General features: G+C 38.4%; 1 protein-coding gene across 1 annotated transcript; it reads right to left on the bottom strand.

Moving 5' to 3' along the window:
* Nucleotides 1-3,440: 3,440 nt before the first annotated feature.
* Nucleotides 3,441-19,638, bottom strand: Larp7 (La ribonucleoprotein 7, transcriptional regulator). Its single transcript, XM_041650164.1, has 13 exons — nt 19,500-19,638; nt 14,300-14,487; nt 14,082-14,182; nt 13,760-13,843; nt 13,498-13,662; nt 13,315-13,408; nt 12,889-13,236; nt 12,661-12,808; nt 11,021-11,175; nt 10,266-10,372; nt 8,126-8,285; nt 7,859-7,950; nt 3,441-3,806 (listed from the first exon to the last, which is right to left on the bottom strand). The coding sequence occupies exons 2-13, from the start codon at nt 14,484-14,486 to the stop codon at nt 3,726-3,728; spliced, it is 1,722 nt and encodes a 573-aa protein (XP_041506098.1). The 5' UTR covers nt 14,487; nt 19,500-19,638; the 3' UTR covers nt 3,441-3,725.
* Between the last annotated feature and the right edge of the window lie 12 nt (nt 19,639-19,650).

The following is a 19,650-nucleotide window of genomic DNA, read 5'->3' as shown; positions in this document are numbered from 1 at the left end:
TCCTGCTTCTGCTTCCCCAGTATGAGAAAGACAGAAGGTCTGTAGCAGCACAGTTGGTTCAAGTTATAGGCCTTGTACATGTTAGCTTATAATCTGAGATTTAAATGGAACAGAAAGACAAAATTTTCTAAGACTTTAGTTGAAACTTTATAAAATGCAAATTATTTGAGCGGTCATTTCCATTACACTAACTAGCCTACCAGCTATCAAGATTAACTTTAAAATGTACACCCAATCTTATTACATATCTATATTTTCATATTAAAATAAGGATTAGACGGGGGTATAAGTCAATTTTTAACACTGTGTGTGTGTACACTCTCTTGTGCATGCATACCAGAATGCATCAGGGTTCAAGTGCCCCTGGCAGCCAGAGGCATCTGTCATTCTAGAGCTGCAGTAACTGGTAGTTGAGTTGCTCGATGCGGGTGCTGGGAACTAAATTCTGGAAGAGCAATAGAAGCACCTAACCACTGAGTCCTCTCTTCATCCCCCCCAACGGTAATTTTTAAGTAAGTCTACACAACAAATTCCCCAAATCTTGCTTTTTAAAAAGAGAACAGACCAAAGGATTGGCCTACATCAGAGTAAATACATTGTGGCAGAGCTACACCCCCAACCCTATAGCATGATGACTTCTATATATAGAGGTGCATGGACTCATAAGGCCAGATCTATTGCAGGTTAAAAGAAATTATATCAATAAAGTAAGGGCTGGTGGGATGGCTCAGCAGGTAGGCGTGCTTGCTATATAAGCCTGACAACCTGAGCTTGATCCCTGACACCAAGGTGATTGGAGGACAAATCCTGAAAAGTGCTCTCGACTTTCATATATGCTCATGTGTTCGCATTCAGACATACATATGAAAGAAAGGGTAGGGGGGCTGGAGAGATGGCTCAGTGGTTACGAGCATTGCCTGCTCTTCCAAAGGTCCTGAGTTCAATTCCCGGCAACCACATGGTGGCTCACAACCATCTGTAAAGAGGTCTGGTGCCCTCTTCCGGCACCAGAATATTGTATATAATAAATAAGTAAATAAATATTAAAAAAAAAGAAAGAAAGGGTAGGGAGGGAAGGAGGGAGAAGGGAAAAGTCTTTATTTTTTTACATTTATTATGTATACAACATTCTGCCTCTATGTATGCCTTCATGCCAGAAAAGAGCACCAGATCTCATTACAGATGGTTGTGAGCCACTATGTGGTTGCTGGGAATTGAACTCAGGACCTCTGGAAGAACATCCAGTGCTCTTAACCACTGAGCCATCTCTCCAGCCCTGAAAGAAAAGTCTTGAAAGACAGAGAGAGAGAGAGAGAGAGAGAGAGAGAGAGAGAGAGAGAGAGACAGACAGAGATTATCAATGGAGTTTAGGCACAAAAATACTCTCTGAACCAGGAGATGGTGGTGCTGCACGCCTTTAATCGCAGCACTTGGGAGGCCAAGGCAGGTGGATTTCTGTGAATTTGAGGCCAGCCTGATGTACAAAGTGAGTTCCAGGACAGGCTCCAAAGCTACAGAGAAACGCTGTCTCAAAATCAAAAAAAGCTCCCTGTATCTGCACATTACCTAAACCTTTTGAAGTAGTTTTAGATATTCTCATTTGACTCAGTCAGTAACTGTCAGTATAATGAGATAAATAGTCATCAATTCCAGTTGTACATATTTCCTAAATCAATGTTGTTCAATAAAAATTTAATGTGAAGCTGGGCATGGTAGCACACATCTGTATCCTAGCACTTAAAGGCAGAAGCAGACACATTACTGCAATTTCAAGATCAGCCATGGGTCCATAGCAAGACAAAAGTCAAAGACATGTACACACATACTTAAAAATAAGATAGTATAAAATTAAACCCACACATAATCCATTCGGTCCAGTAGACAAGTGAGTAATCCAATATAAACAGATTACTTTTTTTTTTTTTTTGAGACAGTCTCACAGTATATAACCTTGGCTGGCCTAGAATTTGCTTTACAGAGAAAAAGAGATGAACCCATCCCTACTTCCTAAATGTTGGGACAAAAGGCATGTACCACCAAGCCCAGGTTTCTTAGAATGATTATCTTTAAACAAATTTCAGGAAGGGCATATTCTTTACTTATACATACTTTTATCCATTCAAATTGGCTACATTTCTGGTGCTCATTAGATATGTTGAAATAAAATTGAGCAATTGCAAATTTATTTTAAATTTTCAAGACTCATTTTTAAAAATTTTGTATGTATGGGTATGTTGCCTGCATAGATATGTGCATCACAAACATGCTTGGTGGGGTAGAACTGGAGTTACAGTTGTGAGCTGCCGTGTGGGTGCTGGGTATTGAACCCAGGTCCTCTTGAGGAGCAGCCAGAACTCTTAACCACTAAGCTATCTCTCCAGCTCCTTCAAGACTTATTTTTATGCATGACATGCATGTATGTGCACCATATGCATGACAGGTACCTTTTTTTAAAAGCATGTTTTATTATTTATGTATGATGGGGAAAGAGTACATGTATGTACATGAGTTTTAGGGACTGAATCCAGGCCAAGCAAGTAGTTTTTACCACTGAAGTATTTTGTCAGGTTACCAGGAACTTTCTAACAATCTTTCATTTTTAAAGTTTGTCTTTATAAACAATAGAGGTTTCATGAGAAAGAAACCTTGCTTCGTCCACTAGAATCTCTCAAGTGCTACAGTAGCATGTAATGATACTCTATAGTAAATATAACATGGCTGTCCTAGACTTTGTGATTAACTATCCTTGAACCTACAGAGATCCACCGACTTCTGCTTCTATCACACAGAGGAGAGTCCGGAATGTTCAATTCTTTATTTATTGCAGCTCCTTTAGTTATAGGATATAACAACTATTTCCAGGTTTTCTGTTGCCGTAAGTGCAGACAGGTAAAAGAAGGCAAAGGCAACTTGCCAGGTACTTATATTTGGCAGTGTTCACAGCTGCTGTTCCTCAGCTAGTGACCCTTTCTTTCTGTGGGTCACAGAGGTTAAGATGCCTGACCATAGGCCTCACAAAGTACACAGAAACTGCCACTCTGGCAGGCAGTGGCCAAAGCCAGTGGGAACAGAAACGATATATTACCTCAAGGAACAGAGACACCTTTCAGAGGATTCTGATGGAGATGCCGCTCCTTCATAACAACTGTAAATAAACTTCTGAAAACAACTTAATTACTTTAGTCTTATGAATTTCTGGAAAACATAACAGATTTCAGTTTTCCTCAAGCTCATAGTACCTGGCACATCATTCAATCAAATTAAAATGTCTTATTTAAGAAAAACAAACTCAATGCTTTTAAAATTCAATATTTAAATAAAACAGTCCATATGATCTGTTGCTCAAAGGAAGGGAAGATGAGAAAAAAATAGAATGGAACTTACCACATCTGCTTGTAGCAAAAAAAGAAAAGCAAGTTAGTTTGCATCTGATATTCATGCATTTTTATAATCATGTTGCTTTTTGTAAACACAAACAAAACAATAATTTTTAAAACATATTTATTTATGAAATCATTTGATGTTGACTGCATAATTTCAACATGAGCGTCATTGAAAAAAAATATAACAAATAATATGTTTGTCTCTAAGAAAAGTCTTAGTTCCACACTGAGGAACAAAGGTTTTCTTTTTCTTTAAATGTAGATCTCAGCAGAACATCCATCAAGCAGTCCCAGCATTCTTAGAACACTCTGGCAAGGAAACCCATAGGAAACTCATCTTTCTCAATCATACTCAGAGAATCGAATGTGCTGACTGGCTTGTTGAGTCTTGGCCAGTCTAATCTTCTCAGCTTTGGTGATTAACTATAGAGAAAAAGTAAGAAATTAGAATGTCTCAGAAACTTCAAAATTGAAAAAAAACAGTTGCCACTATGAAAGTCTTATGTTATCAGGTTGAATGACAAATAAGATCGTTATGTTTGATCTAATCAGTTTACAGAGAACTGGAGATTTTTATGCAACAGATCTTAAATATTTGAAACCTCTATCTCCCTCCAATTATAGTGCATAACTCAAAATCTTTCAACTGAAATGTAGGTCACTCATCACTGAAGACTCACAGCTTAGCATTATTTTGTATGTTCTCTGGACTTGGTTATTAATTCCTAAGACTAAATGGTATGGGGCCCTCAATTACTTTGTGATTAAAGATTTACATACTACTTCAGTGAGATTTGATACCTCATATTTGCTTTACAAACTGCTAACTGAACAGGCAAGGTGCCACATACCTTTAATCCCAGCACTCCAAAGGCAGAGAAAGTTGGATCTTTGTGAATTCAAGGCTAGCCTGAGCAACACAGTGGGACCCTTTCTCAGGAAAACAAATCAAAACAACTGTTTACTGGAGAGATAATCCAAGCAGAGTGACACACATGGCCATTCTACACATTTATTATTATTTTGGTTTTTTGAGACAAGGTTAGCCCTGGCTGTCCTGGAACTTGCTCTACTGACTAGGCTGGCCTCGGACTCAGAGAGTACTAAGGATAAAAGGCATATGCCACCATGCCCAGCTTATTCATTTAGTTTTGAGACCAAACCTTACTTTGTAGTCCTGTCGGGCTGGCCTCTAACTGGAGAGATTTAGCCTGAGTGCTGCCATTAAAGGTGTGCACCACCACACCAGGCTTAATTTTTTCACCCTACCTCAAATATTACACAATTCTTTTGTTGTTGTTCTGTTTTGTTGAGACAGGGTTTCTCTGTGTAGCCTTGGCTATCCTGGAACTCACTATGGGGCCAGGTTGGCTTTCAATGCCAAGTGCTAGGAATAAAGACATAAATCACCACACCCAGCTCATGTTACAATTCTTTTGTACCAATTATACCTCTTAAAATGTTTAAATTTATTTTACAAATGAAAAGTTAAGATTTCAAATAATAATCTACTATTAAAATCTGTCTTTATTAAATAAAAATGTACTAAATTACAGATTATATAAAATATGATTTTATATATACATATACACACATATATGTATATATAAAATATGATTTTATATATACATATACGTATACAGGAGGAAAAAAAGATTTTTTTGGAAACACATAAGACAACAGATTGAAACATTCCCAAAGCAGATGCTGCTGCTTTTCTGCAGTAGGTCTCTGAACCCAGGTTATTCTTCTGTCTTCTGAATAGCTGGGATTGCAAGCACAAACTATTGCACCAGAAGCCAAAAGCTTCCTTAAGACAAAAAAAAAAAATTATAGTGTAGTCTTATTTTTCTCTTAAAAATATTGGCTCTGGAGGTAGGGATGTAACTGAGTTGGTAGAATATACAAAGCCGCAGGTTTTATACCTAAACACCACATAACTTGGGTATAGGGACCAGCCTGCAAGTTCAGCACTCAGTTGGCAAGAGCTGAGGGATCAGAATTGCAAAGTTGTTGTCAGCTACACAGAGCTTGAGGTAAGAATGATAACACAAACCTTGTCTAAATCAATCCATGAATCAAATATCATGCCATATCTGATTGGCAGGCAGTCATGACATAATTAAATGAAAATACTGTTCACAAATGTAAGAATAAAAAATTCTTGGCACCCTAGCACACCAATGTTGTTCACAAACAGGAATTCTGCCTTTGTCTGGAAACAGACAGCAGTAATTTGCATTGAAAAGGCCACTGATTAAAAACAAAGCCAAACATCTAAAAAAAAAAAAAGTAGGTGGTGGGAGATGCTTTAGGGTTAAAGGCACTTGCTTTAAAGCCTAACAATGAGAATTCCATCCTTAGGACCCACATGGTAGAGGAACAGAACTGATTCCAGTAAGCTGTCCTTTAATTACCAAATGCACTCTGTGCATTCACATATATTTAAAAATATAGTTTAAAGATTTTACAGAATATTTAAACAACTCAAGGAAGAAATAAAAATTTTACCATAATTCCTTGGTTTGAAATTCCTGACTTATAAGGGCATCCTACCAAGATCTGGGGCAGAAAAAACAAGTCATTTCCCTTTGGAAGATCCTTCCTTAAGTTCCCAATCCTTTATGAGTTCATTTAGATGTCACTGATTTTCATATGTAAACATGTATGCAAAGTATACTCTGTACTGATTTAGTTTTCTACGTTCAGTCCTGATAAACTGAACAGGAATGAGGTTCTGAAATGTGTTCTACCCCACAGCATGAAACTAAGAATTCTGGGGTTTTAAGTTAAGTGCTTTTCTCCCACTGGAGGTGCACCAGTGTCTAGTGAGGAAGGAATCATGCCAGAATCACTGAAATTCTTCCACTGTTTTTTATACACCTAATTCCCATTTTTTTAGCCTACAGTGAAGCACTTCTGAACTCTTGGGTGGATGTAAAAGCTCCTGTGCCACGCTGAATGCTTAGGCCAGCTGAGGAACAACAAGAGGATTTATTATCCATACCTATTATTCTACTTGCAGGAATGGGGGCTAATATATTCATTGAGTATTATCATGCCCTAGTTCATTGGCAGACCACTTACTTAATCTCCAGCACCAGGAAAAAAACAACACCAACAAGATTGGCAAACAAGTTAGCTGCGGTTAAATTTCTTCTAACAAGATTCCAATACCATTTACCAGGTGTGGAAGATTCAATGCATTTTATTTATTTATTTATTTATTTATTTATTTATTTTTTAATTTATTTATTTATTAAGGATTTCTGCCTCGTCCCCACAACCGCTTCCCATTTCCCTCCCCCTCCCCCGATCAAGTCCCCCTCCCTCATCTGCTCGAAGAGCAATCAGGGTTCCCTGACCTGTGGAAAGCCCAAGGACTGCCCACCTCTATCCAGGTCTCCTAAGGTGAGCATTCAAACTGCCTAGGCTCCCACAAAGCCAAATCCATGAAGTCAGCTGTTTCTACCTAGACCAGGCTAACAAGCTTGATAATAAAGCATGTAAAAACTGGAAAATGAGTAACTTAAATTTTTGTTCTTCTAGTTTAATTTTATAAAATACTCTGGAAATGCTTATTTCTTTGCGTGAGACTAAGATGAATCTTGATAAATTTATAGTGTTAAAATTACTAGGTAAGTAAAATACAGGCAATTTAAACAGAACTTCACACAAATCAGAAGAATAAATATTACTGACCTGATTACAGTTCATTTATCTGTTCTGAATTACTGACTTTAACATCTGACCATCTCAAACAAGCTTTGAAATTAACACCTCCAAGACTCAAAAGAGCTTTGAGAGAGGAAGGGGGAGCCTTCCCATCTCAGCAAGATCAGGCTCCATTCAATAAAAAAAATTCACAAAGACCAATAGCAGGAAACGTTCCTGTCAATCATCATAAATGCCAAAGGAGCACTGATGAAAAACATACCCAAGCCAATAAGCATAGGACATTTGAATCAGGGCTTTCAAAGTTCTTAACAAGTTGTTTTAATCACTTTGGCTGAACAATATTTAAAAGAATAATACTGTTTGTAAAGAATAAACACTATTCTTGGTGAGCAACTAATTATATAAATTATCATAGAAATAAAATTGTTGATGATTGTTTTAATTATTTCAGTTTGCTTGGGCCACTTATTTATTATTAGAAAAATAACAATTTAACAACAACAATAATAGTAACAATTCTCATTGCCATTCAGAACCACATTATTCTCAAACTACAAAACACAGCAGTTATAAATCAAGACTGTGTATACTTAACATGTATCACTGCTTCAAAGCACAGAAAAATCCTAAATTACAATTATGGATCCCTGTGAGCAAATGATCTTAATTTCATCTATTTTGAAGCCAGGAGAAAACTGCATTCTTTCTCCGTCTGAAACAGTAGTCTAATAGGAAAGCCAAAGTGAATTTATCCTCACTTATTACTGTCAGAAGACGCATTCAACAGCTGCCCTTACCTTCTCCGTGCCTCTTTTCTTTTCCCGAGGTTGATTAAGTTTGGCCTGTCTATCTACCAATATCTTCTGCCAGTACCTCTGCTCATGATCACCTTAAAAACAAACAATAGCTCTGGTCACCGAGTAGAAGGATATAGATTCTAATCTTAGCAGGAGAATGTATGGGGGTGGGTGAGAAGGCTAGTTCCATTAGCCCAACGCAGAACAATTAAAATTACCTACAATAATAACTGTTTATTAAAAAAGAAAAAACAAATTAGGTTTTACCAGAAAGGACCTCGAGGTTCCAACAGTGCTTCTTTCTAATTTCAGTCTGTGCACTCATTACTGCCTGCGCATCCTCAGGAGTTTTGAATCTGGCATGGCATTCAGTATCTCCTTCTAGCAAATCAACGTAAACAACTTCTGAGATTGTGGCCAAAACATCCTATAATGATAAAAAAGTAAAGATTTAAAATCAACACCTAAAATGTCTCACAATTAATGAATGTACCCACAAAGGTTGTCAAATGTATCAATAAGTTACTATGTAGTTGTAGGGTAAATACATAAACCACTTCTAAAATACACAAAAATACTCTTAAAATAATTCGGACAAAAATGAGAAGCAATCTAACAACTCACTGCAAACTACTTTCCCTCATCCTCTTGGAACTCTATTATTTAAACATGAACTTACATGGGGTGCGGAGGATCAGCTAAAGGCAAGATTTGCAGAGTGGAATATAAATGACCCCTCCCCAGCAACCTAGCCAGGTTAGTACAAGAAAGACTAAAAGAAAGGACTTGAGAAGTTTATTTTCACTCACCTATACAATACCATGTTTGACTTAGAACACATGGAACCATCTTTCAACATTTTACAACAGGAATCCTAGGGTTCATGGGTAGATTTACTGGAACACAGCTGACAGCTCTCAGTTTCAGATAAAATACATAAGTAACCCTTTCTAAGCAAGCTGAGGTACCCCACAAGGGAGACAGTTTTACCTATAATGTCCCGCTGTGAAGACTAATTAAGAAGATTCCTGCATTCTTAATCTACTATTTTTTTTCTCACAGTAGGTTCTCTAGAGAACACAATGCATTTATGTAGGAATGTTACAGTAATCTTACCTGCCAAATTTCCATCATTAAAGCAAAAGAAATAAATACAGATTTCTAACTGGAAAGGAAGTCTTTAGGTTAGACCAGAATTTTCTAGGCACAAAGAACTAAAATTACTTTAATGTAATAAATTTCCAGAGTCATAGAAGGAATTGAGGATCTTGAAATATTATTTCATTGTAGAATAAAAACAGCTTAATAACAGTAAAGGATAATAGAGATTTGCAAGCTTTAGAAGATAGAAAGTAGTCCTACACACAATACACTGTAACATAAGAACAACCTTAGTAAAAACACGTGCTTAATAAATCAAGACAAAAAAAGGAAGTGGAGAGAATTATAACTGAGATGTCTTCACAGCTTTTAAATCTAGCTAATCAAATTAATTAGGATACAGTAAGAGATCAGTCTGTAGTAAGTTGATGAAACTGTAATGTAGCCCCTGGTAGTGGTAAGAGTTTAGAGTACCATAGTTCAAAAGATATTTACTATATATCCACTATCAAGTCAGGCTAATCTCTTAATGTGAAACCTATATAATGACAGACAGTCTGGTAATCAGTAACAAGAGTGCATGCAGATTACAGGGAAAAAAACTACCTCACTGCTTCTTTCAATTAAAATATGAGATTGGTACAGTTGTATAGAAAAAAACCAACATAATGTATAGTATTAAAAGTCCTAAGATGTTAAAGAAGTAATTAAAATGTTACAATAAATTTTATACAGTATAAAATAAAGTGGATAGGCTGTAAAGTTGAAACAGGAGGTTTGCTGGCCTGGGACAAATAATAAGTTGAGACAGCCTGTGCTACAACAGAAAACCTGTCTTAGAAAAACAACAAAAGGAAGGGTCATTTGGAAATCTTAGTCCTGATGAATATAAATCCATAAAAACAGCGGCTGGCTTCAAAACAAAACAGTAGCATATGGTCACATCTTGCAAAATAAAGTCTTTAACAAGTATATTATTAAATCCAGTCTTAAAAAACTATGGCACCAAATATCTCTGACAAAACTTTCAGAGCACAACAGTGAATACTTATTCTCAACAACTGCAACTTAGAATCCCTGCACCGCTCTCCCTGAACTACACTGCAGGCATTAGTGACTCAGGAAGGTAAGGCATTCAGACAGTTCAATGTATATCTCATTTCCTGAAGGATTTGTATTCAGATTAAACCTATGAGTTATCAGAGTTACCAGAGACTCAAACTCTACAAAATCAGAGGTCCAAATTCTAATTGGACTTGTTTTGATTTTCATATTCTTTGAAAAACGTTTCACACATAAACATTACCCTGAGTTGTTTCCTGCCTGGTAGAGGCTCTGTGCTCATGATCTTCACAATCACTCCGTTCACGAACTGTGGGCCCTGGGCATTAACCTTCTCCTGAGGGCAGCACTCTGTGAAAAGGAAAAGGCCAGAGATAACTTTCCCACACCTGACATTAACGGGAGGCGCACCACTCTACAACAGCAGGAGTGACTTCTCAGGCTAATCAACTGAAATGACTTAGTACTTGTACAATTTAAAATTACTATTAATGCATCACAATGCTTATCTGGAAATTAACATGAAATAAAATGCATCACTGCCCGAACCAAAGACTAAAACTCGAATAAAGGAGAATGGGGAATGAATAGGGAGGAGGGGCTGCAAGGGGAGGATGGGGGGTGGCTGCAGCTGGGATGTAAAATAAATAGATGAGCTAAAATAAACAAATAAAAAATATTTACAACAAAAAACCTTTACTAATGTTACAATCAATAAGAATAATTCTTTAATATGTTCATGATGAGAATTTATCTGGCACTGAAACTTCAGTTTTCATTGGTACATACAGGCAGTCGTGAGTAACTCGCTGGTGATGAGGACAGAGTACAAACACTTCAATTTTCTCCCCTTTCCTTTCAGTTTTTTCTGGGGGCAGTTCATCTTAAATCTGGGGAAAGCACTCTATCGCTGCAACACAAGCACCCGGAAATCCTCGTCGTCTAGACCCAGTCCCCAGCGCATCACAGCACGAAAGCTGCTGTTACACTGACCCTCACCTTTGCCGCTCCTCTCTCCAGACTTGCTGGGCACTACTGCACAGTCTGTGTCCATTTCTGATTCCAGTTTGATTTGAGATATTGTTTTTTTTAGAGAAGCCATACTGGCTTTTTGCAGTGCCAAATACTCTTTTTTCAAATCCATCCATTCAGTTCTGTAAAACAAAGTAATGAACTACTGAAATAGTGACATGATGACTCACCGGGAACTCTGAAATTCCGTCTTCCCATCTCTCCTTTCTTTTAAAAGCATACACTTAATTAGTTCTTAGGCCATAAATCTATCTAGCAAACACACAAAGTTCCTTTTCATTAATAGTAAGGTAAAATGCTTTCATTTCCCAGTTAAGTTCCTGATGTTTCTAGAATTTTTAATTGCAAAAGGAAAATTCTGAGTTACTTCCTCCAAGTAATATTCACTAAATTAGGCAACTTTGGGGGAAAATGAGACACTGAAATTCAAAGATTTGTTAAATTGCTTCCAATTTGAGATAACATTCCTAAGGATTTACGTAAATCGAAAGGAATTTCTAAGAAGAAAAAAACACCCCATGGAAGCAATTTATTTATTTACATACATTTACCATGTAGATGTCTCTTCAAACAGCCAGGACTCCTCCAGAGAGAAGCACAATGCATCTCCTGGCTCTGTGGGAGTGCTCATTGTTACCCTAATCTGTGCCATCAAACAAGCAGACAGGTTTTTTTTTTTTTAAAGAGAAGGATATCTTGTGGTAATGGTTTTAGCAGTTAACATTGACATCTGTTTACTTCAAAAAGGAAAAAAAAAAAAATCCAGCCCTACCCAGGATCCCAGGATCTACTTTCCCTGAGAGCTGATACATTAAAATAACAAAGGCTCTTGTAATGATTCTCTGAGATAGAAAGCCAAAAGGAGTTCAGGAGTTTAGGAGTAGTATAAATACAAGTGTCTAAAGTTCCTCTCTTTCACTCTCCAAGCAGAGAACTGGATTCTTTGGCCGCCACTTCAGAATGGTAAAGTATCTCTGCTATGCTTGACATTTCTTTTCCTTCACGCTTTTTCCTATCTTTTTATAACAGCAGCGTAGTGGGTGGGTTCCCTTCAACTTTAACATGGGAGTGCTTTCTGTCTTATTTAAGAGTAAGTGCTTCTCTGTTTTAGTAGAAGTGAATTCAATGTACACCTTTGGAGTGGAAAAAGCTAACCGAGTTTGGAGGGGTTTCCTCTGGCGTGTCATCTCAACCATTTAGCATCTTAATTTAAAAATGCTACAGACTAAGACTAGAACTTGTAAAGACTGGGCTCCCCATCACTTAAACGTGGATGTACTTGCTTTGGAATTAAGGAAGTAAGTGCTCCCATGTTTTGGTGATGGTAAGTTTTCCTGTTATAATCTTGTGCCTTTAAGAGAACTTCACTGAACTGCTTAAGGGGCCTCCTTTACTTTAACATGGAGCCACTTGCTGTGATTTTGTAAAAATAAGTGCTTCCATGTTTGAGTGTGGTGGCTCCTACTTATCTTCACTTTGTACTGCAAATGGATTGACCATAGGCCATCACTGTTGCTAATATACAACTCTGTCGAATAGAAATTGGAATTGCACTTTAGCAATGGTGATGGGCTTGTGTCCAACTGCCACGGAGAAGGGGTACTTACTTAGACAACACTCTCAACGGTATAACCTCTTCTCCCATCTTATGTCTCTCCTTGTGTTTCTTCTTGTGCTTCCTTTTCACTTTTAGGAGAGAATCACCTTTTCTGTCTCCAGTCTCCTTCTCCTCTTCTGTAGAGCAGAATTCTAAGTCTGGAAGAAAGATTCTCTTAAGACAAGTTGTGGTTACGAAGTAGCTAAAATGTTTGCTCTGTCTAATCTTAACACAGTACCTCTGCTTTCTTTGGAGACTTCAGAAGCAGCCTCACTAATGCTATCCTTCTGAGCCCTCTTCTTGGCTTTAGGCCTGAGGGGGAGGCAGTCTTCGTCCTCAGCACTGCTTCTCTCCCTTTTCCCTGCTCTAACTTCAGGCAAGATGGATGTCTCCACCTTTTCCCGTTTTTTCTTCTTCTTTGCAGGTTGCTTTGTAGCGTCAGGGGTTTCTGCTTCAGAGCCCTCCGAAGCAGTCCTTTGTCTCTTCGCTTTAGACACTCCCATGCTGCTAGCGTCTAACTCTTTAGCCTGCACACTGTCTTCCTTCTTTATCCTGCCTTTTTTCTTTTTCTTTTTTTTCTTCTCTTCTGTAACAACAATGTTGGAAAAATTATTTTATTTTCTCTGCTAATTCAATATTTGCTTCCTGAATCCTAGGTACTCACCAGCTACTCTTATGGAAGGGATGGGTTTGTTTTTCACTGTCTTGGGAAATATGCCGGGTTTTCTTGGTGCTTCTTCGGGTGGGTTGTTAAGAAACTGAAAAAACAATTGCAAAAGGGAACGCAAATTTATTCATACTAACCGCATTTTAACTCTTCTTAATTTTCAGGGCCCTACAGACATACCTCAATGGCTTTTGCTGCTTGCTCTTTTGTTTCAAACTCCACAAAGGCAAATCCCTTTGGATCCCCAGTAGACTTGTAATGTGGAATACTTATGTAAACCACATTGCCACATTTCCCAAATACTCTTTCAATCCAGCTATGGGTAACATTTTTGGGAAGTAACTCCTGTATAAATCAAAGTGTCATGAACAGTTTAAGCATTTTAAAATTCTACATTTTATCAATAAAAAATTATAATTAAACTTAAATTTGTTTTTCTTACCACGTACACAGTGCGTTCCTCCTCATCCTTTGGTCTCTCACCTAGGGGCTTTTTTCTCCGGATTCTGGTTCCCTCTAAGTCCAACTTTTAAAATATTAATAAACTTGGTGTCGTTAATTTTCATCTCCTTTTTGATTAAAATTATATATTTCAATCCTAGTTCACTTTCCCTCCACTTCCCACCTCCCCCCATAAGGGTTATGGTATCCTACCATAGATGTTCCGCCAGTTCATATGCCTCGGGTATGGATACATAAAGGTCCCAGTGCCAGACCCCTCCCTTGCCAAAATAGATGTGGTTAATGTGTAATGAAAAAAATACCTCTACAACAGATGAGCTTTTCAATGCTCTGGCTATTAACTTGCCATCAGTGGTCAACTTCTTCATTTTGTTAAAAGACACCAAAAGAGATATGTCCACATCTAGTGAAATGTGAAGCACAAGATGTTTTAAAACTGGGGTGGTAAGATGTGTGATAGGAGTAAAATTTAATATAAACAAACTAGCTCTTGTAAGACCTTAAGAGGAAGAAAACTTACATCCATCTCTAGATTTTTCAATTTGCTCTCGAAGAAACCTGTCCTTGTGAAGGTTTGCATCTCCAAACCAGAAGTCCACTTGCTTAGCAATATCTGCAAGCACCTGTTTAACCCTCGAGCGCTTCTTTTTTTCTTCTTTTCTCTTCTCAGTGCTTTCTTCCATAGTTTTTTGATTTTCAGTTTCCATTCTGTAAGTTAATATAGAAATGTACACATTACCTTTTGATAGGGAAGGTACATATCTTTTATTTCTAAGGCCCTACATGAGAGAGGAAGTTGCTGTACCTACTGTGTGTACTGTACACCCTCAAAAGTATATGTGTACGATATTTAAGCATCTGTCACCTGTGCCTTCCTGCTGCCAGGCAGGGGCTGGAGAGATGGCTCAGCAGTTAAGAGCACTGACTGCTCTTCCAGAGTACCCAGGTTCAATTCCCAGCACCCACAAGGCAGTTAACAAATGTCTGTAACTCCAAGTTCTGACACCCTCCCAAAGACAAACATTCAGGCAAAACACCAATGTGTATGTGTGTGTATATATGTATGTATGTGTGTGTGCGTATCTATCTATCTAAAACCCTGTATCTGTTGCTAAAAAATGAAAAAAAAAATGTGTTTTAAAGTGAGAGGGTAGCAGTAGCAAGGCCTTGATGCACATCACAAGTAATAAAACATCTACCTGATAGCTGAAGACATAAAATGCAGGTAGGGATTCTCCTACCATTCTAGTGGAACCCTGATATTAGTGCTCAGTGTCTGCCCCACTGCACGGCTTCCCGTAAACATTTTCTTCATACAGCTTTAAATGAGAGTTTCCCTTTTTGGTTCCTTCTACTGTGTTTTATCTTCATATGTTGTCTATGACTAAAGTCAGATCTTGGCTTCCTTTCTCGACTTATCCTTTCTGAGGGTCCTGGCTAATCAGTATTGGGCTATTACATACTTCACAAACCACATTCTTGCATTATTAGTTCCACATTCCAGTAGTCAGTTGTACTTGACATCTTCATTTGTTCATTACAGGATATCTTAATCTTAACATGATAAACATAGAAGTCTAAAATTTTAACAGATTATTTATTTATTAATTATGTATACAATATTCTGTCTGTGTGTATGTCTGCAGGCCAGAAGAGGGCACCAGACCTCTTTACAGATGGTTGTGAGCCACCATGTGGTTGCTGGAATTGAACTCAGGACCTTTGGAAGAGCAGGCAATGCTCTTTACCACTGAGCCATCTCTCCAGCCCCTTAACAGATTTTTTTATCACTTTAAAAAATATGAACTACAAGACAGAGTAAGAGCAAAAAATAGTCTCAATCCCTCCTGAAGTCAATTCATTAGCTGTTGTACTAGCATTGGCTTTAAAATAGAGCTTGAACATTAACTCTTCTCATTCTAATAAACCATTTGGCCCAAGTTATTACGTCTCACTTAACTATCCAAGGTCTTCCTTAATAGCCTACTTGCTTCTACTACTGCTTTCTTATAATCATTTTTTTAACATAGGACAATCACTTAAATATGTTTATCAGGACAATTAGTACAAATGACTCACCACATTAAACATAGAGTCCAAAGACCTTACAAAGGTTTATTAGGTCCTATTCAATCTGACCTGAACATATTTCTTCAACTTTATCTTCCACAAGTCTTTTTTTTTTTTTAAAGATTTATTTATTATGTATACAATATTCCTCCTGCAAGAACACCTCCATGCCAGAAGAGGGCACAAGATCTCATTGCAGATGGTTATAAGACATTATGTGGTTGCTGGGAATTGAACTTAGGACCTCTGGAAGAGCAGCCAGTACGCTTAACCTCTGAGCCACCTCTCCAGCCCTTCCAGCAGGCTTATAACATGTCATCTCTAAATTTCTTATGTATGTTAAAGCCCTTCCTGTCTCCAGGTCTTTGTTCTTTCTGCTGTTTCTTTTCCCAGTACACCTATACAGTTTAATTCACCCAGATCTGGAAATGTTACTGTCTCAGAGAGGCCTTTCTTTTATCCAACCTAAAACAGTACCCTTGATGCCAATCTGAACTTTACTCCAAGCTTTTCTTTTTCTGCTCATCACTCTCTGCAATTAAAAGTTCTGTTTCTATCTACCCCGTTACAATCTAAATATATAGAGGGAGAAACTTTAATTTGGTCATTATTTATTTGTGAAGTAGTTAGATACATTTAAAAGTACTTGGAGTTGGGCATGGTGGTGTACACCTAAATCCCAACACTCATGAAGTACTAGCAAGTGGACCTCTGTGAGTTTGAGGTCAGCTTGGTCTATATAATAAAAATAAGGTACCATGCATTTCAAATTCTTTTCTAAGGTGGTAAGGTATAAATACAGATTATAATATCACATAGCAGTTCTATAGCTAACTGTTATAAGGGAAGACTTCAAACTCTATATTAACTTTTCCATTAAAGCCCACCATCTAAGGTAGAGGTTTTCAATTTGTGAGTCAAGAGTTGGGGTCACATATTAGATCATTATGATTCATAACAGTAGCAAAATTACAAGTATGAAGTAGGAAGAGGATAATTTTATGGTTGGGGGTCACCACACCATGAGGAACTTGTACTAAAGGGTCAGAGAATTAAGAAGGTCGAGAACCATTAATCTCAGTCACGCATAGTGGAATCTATAGCCACACTACTCTACATCCACTAGATTTAAAGCAGAGCAGACAGAACAGTAAAAACATAGTAGAATGTTACAGTTATCATTCCACTCTCTTAGTCCAGCGGTCCTCCTTCCTGGTTCTGTTAAGGGTTACTTTTGTAGCTTAGCATATTCCAGTTCAGAACAATCAAACACACCTTCAATTTAGGGCAAGATACAGTTAAATAGAAAGTCACAAGACTGTACAACAATTTAGCCTCCTTACATCATGGCAATACCTGGGTTACAGAGCCCCTATATCTTTATCCCCCTTTGTCTGTCTTTCTCCCTGATACTGATGGTCTTCCATATCCTAGGCCAGTATCCCACCACTGAACTATTCTTTAGTCCTTACTATACTCCTAGTGCTATTATGGCAATAACATTCCAAAGGAAATTTATCCTTTCCTTCCAATGCCTATTTACTCTCATTACCGCTAACTCACAAAGCTGATTAAGCAAGCTCTGTATGCTTCTCATCTCTGTGGTCCATTAAATGTGGACATAAATCTTGCCTATATAATAGTTACTGTGAAGATTAATTAAAGAAAATGCAATTTAAGCACTTAAAATGCTGCCGTGGAGAGGTCTGCAGAGATGGCACAGTGGTTAACACTCATCACTTATGAGGACACAGGTTCAGTTTCTAGTACTGACATCAAAGTTCTCAACCTCCTATAACTCTAGTTAGAGGATCCAAAGCAGTCTTCTGGCCTCTGTGGGCATGTGGTACGCATGCGCACATTTAGACACATCTATTCATAATTAAAAAGATTCTCAAAACAAAACAAAAATAGCTGCTCTGGAGAACACAACAGGCAGCCAAGCTGTTCTTTACCAATTTGTCATTGAATCCTACCAAACTGATCTTTGAAATGGCTTTCATCTCCCTTTAGTGTTCCCCATAATAGGAATCAGAATAAGACAAGTTTATAACATGCTCTACAAGTCATCTATTCTTTACAGAAGTCTATGTGTCATAATATTGATATGGTTTGTGAAGGTTATTTCTAAGGTTGCAACATCAGTAACTCCTCATCAGGGTCTCTGTGCTGTCCTAAGTATTAAAGTACTGTTAAATGGGTGACGATGGTGCACAACTTTAATCCTAGAACTCAGGAGGCAGAGGTAGGCAGATGGGTGAGTTCCAAAAGAGTCAGGGCTGCACAGAGAAACCCTGTGTAGAAAAAACACCCTCCTCCCCAACACCATGGTTTTGGACCAAAGAATAAAAAAATTATTGTGAAACAATGCCAGTTACTTTATATACATTGTTCTAAATCTTGACAATCATACTATGCAGTTTCTTTCAACTTTTTAAAAGGAGGCTGTTAGGTTATGCAACTTAGTCAAAGTTAGTTAGGTAAGCAAACATTGGTATGTTTGACTTTTACACTGCCACCTGTTAGTAGAAACTTCTACAAATTGTCACTATTCATATTATAGTCTGACCCAGGAATTCCTAGTCTGAAGCCCCATGACCCTTCAGGTGAGTTTCAAGAAACCTTAGGAATTCAAGAGATGGTTACAAGATAAATTTTAAAGAAAAGGCAAAATGTACAAATACAAAATGAATGGCAAAATTCAGTGCCACAAGTCCATTTAAAGGAGCAAAGAGCAGATCAATATGCAGTAGAAAGTAGAAATGAATGCTAACAGACCCTGGTCAGCCCAGTAATGAATTACATCTTACTCGGGCAAATATGGTTTCCATTTTTACCCTCTCCTACAAGTTACAAAGTTGTAACATTGTTCAAAGACAGTGAATGTCATATTTTCTACTAGATGTAAACATTTTGCTTGTAAAAGCATACACAATATGTTTCTATGGGTACATGTAAAATTTTCAAAGAAACTTGGCCATGATACTTTTATTATTATTATTATTAACAAAAAGAAGTGTGCCAAAAAGATTGAGAACCAAAGTTGTAGTCATGACAAGACTATCCAAAGGGAGCAAAAGACAATGGCCTGGATCTTTGCTCCGAATGAACCTTCTAGTGTAAACATGCTTTCTAAAGCCATTCGATGTCCCACTAAAGGTAGTCTTCCAGAGGCCTTCCAGTCTCAGTGAACTGTCCTAAGCGCGCTCGGAATTTGACACTCATCGCTTAATGCCAGCTCCTCCCTAAAACGAGCTTTCCATAGGAGACTAAAAGGCCGGAAGTCTTGCCAAAGAAAAGCCTCAATTTTAGAATGCAAGTCCTCACAACTGCTGTGTTCTGGAAGACGAAGCTCAACCCCAAGCTGCCTAGCGCCCAGAGCACCGCTCAGCCACTGGACAGCCCCCCAGAAGCCGGGCGTGCCCCAAACCTCCCAACACTAAGCTCGGCTCGCCCCCTCCGTGCCGGGATGGGAACTGCAAGCGGCGCCAGAGCACTGCGCGTGCGCACCGAGCAGCAGAACCAACGGACTAGGGGTTAGGGGGGCGGGGTGAGGCGGACCACGGCGGGTGCGCTGGACCGCAGGGGACCGGCCGCCGAGTGTACACCTCACCGCGTCCGAGTGGCACTACCGGCCATCTGTGACTTACTCTGTTCACGTCCCCAAAGCCACGGTCAGCGACTGCCTCCTTCCACGCTTTCCGCCTCCCGGTCCTTCAGGTCGGCGTAGATTCGCGTCATCCGACGAGCGACGCGCTTCCCTCGGCTCCCTGTGGGAAGCGGCGTCCGAGCCGGGACTTC

Source organism: Microtus oregoni, unplaced genomic scaffold (assembly GCF_018167655.1).
Source record: "Microtus oregoni isolate MIOR12 unplaced genomic scaffold, Mior012 000000F_ref0000247, whole genome shotgun sequence".
In the NCBI taxonomy this organism is placed as follows: domain Eukaryota; kingdom Metazoa; phylum Chordata; class Mammalia; order Rodentia; family Cricetidae; genus Microtus; species Microtus oregoni.
Note: the sequence above shows the minus strand (reverse complement) of the source record. Positions and strands in the feature narration are given on the sequence as shown.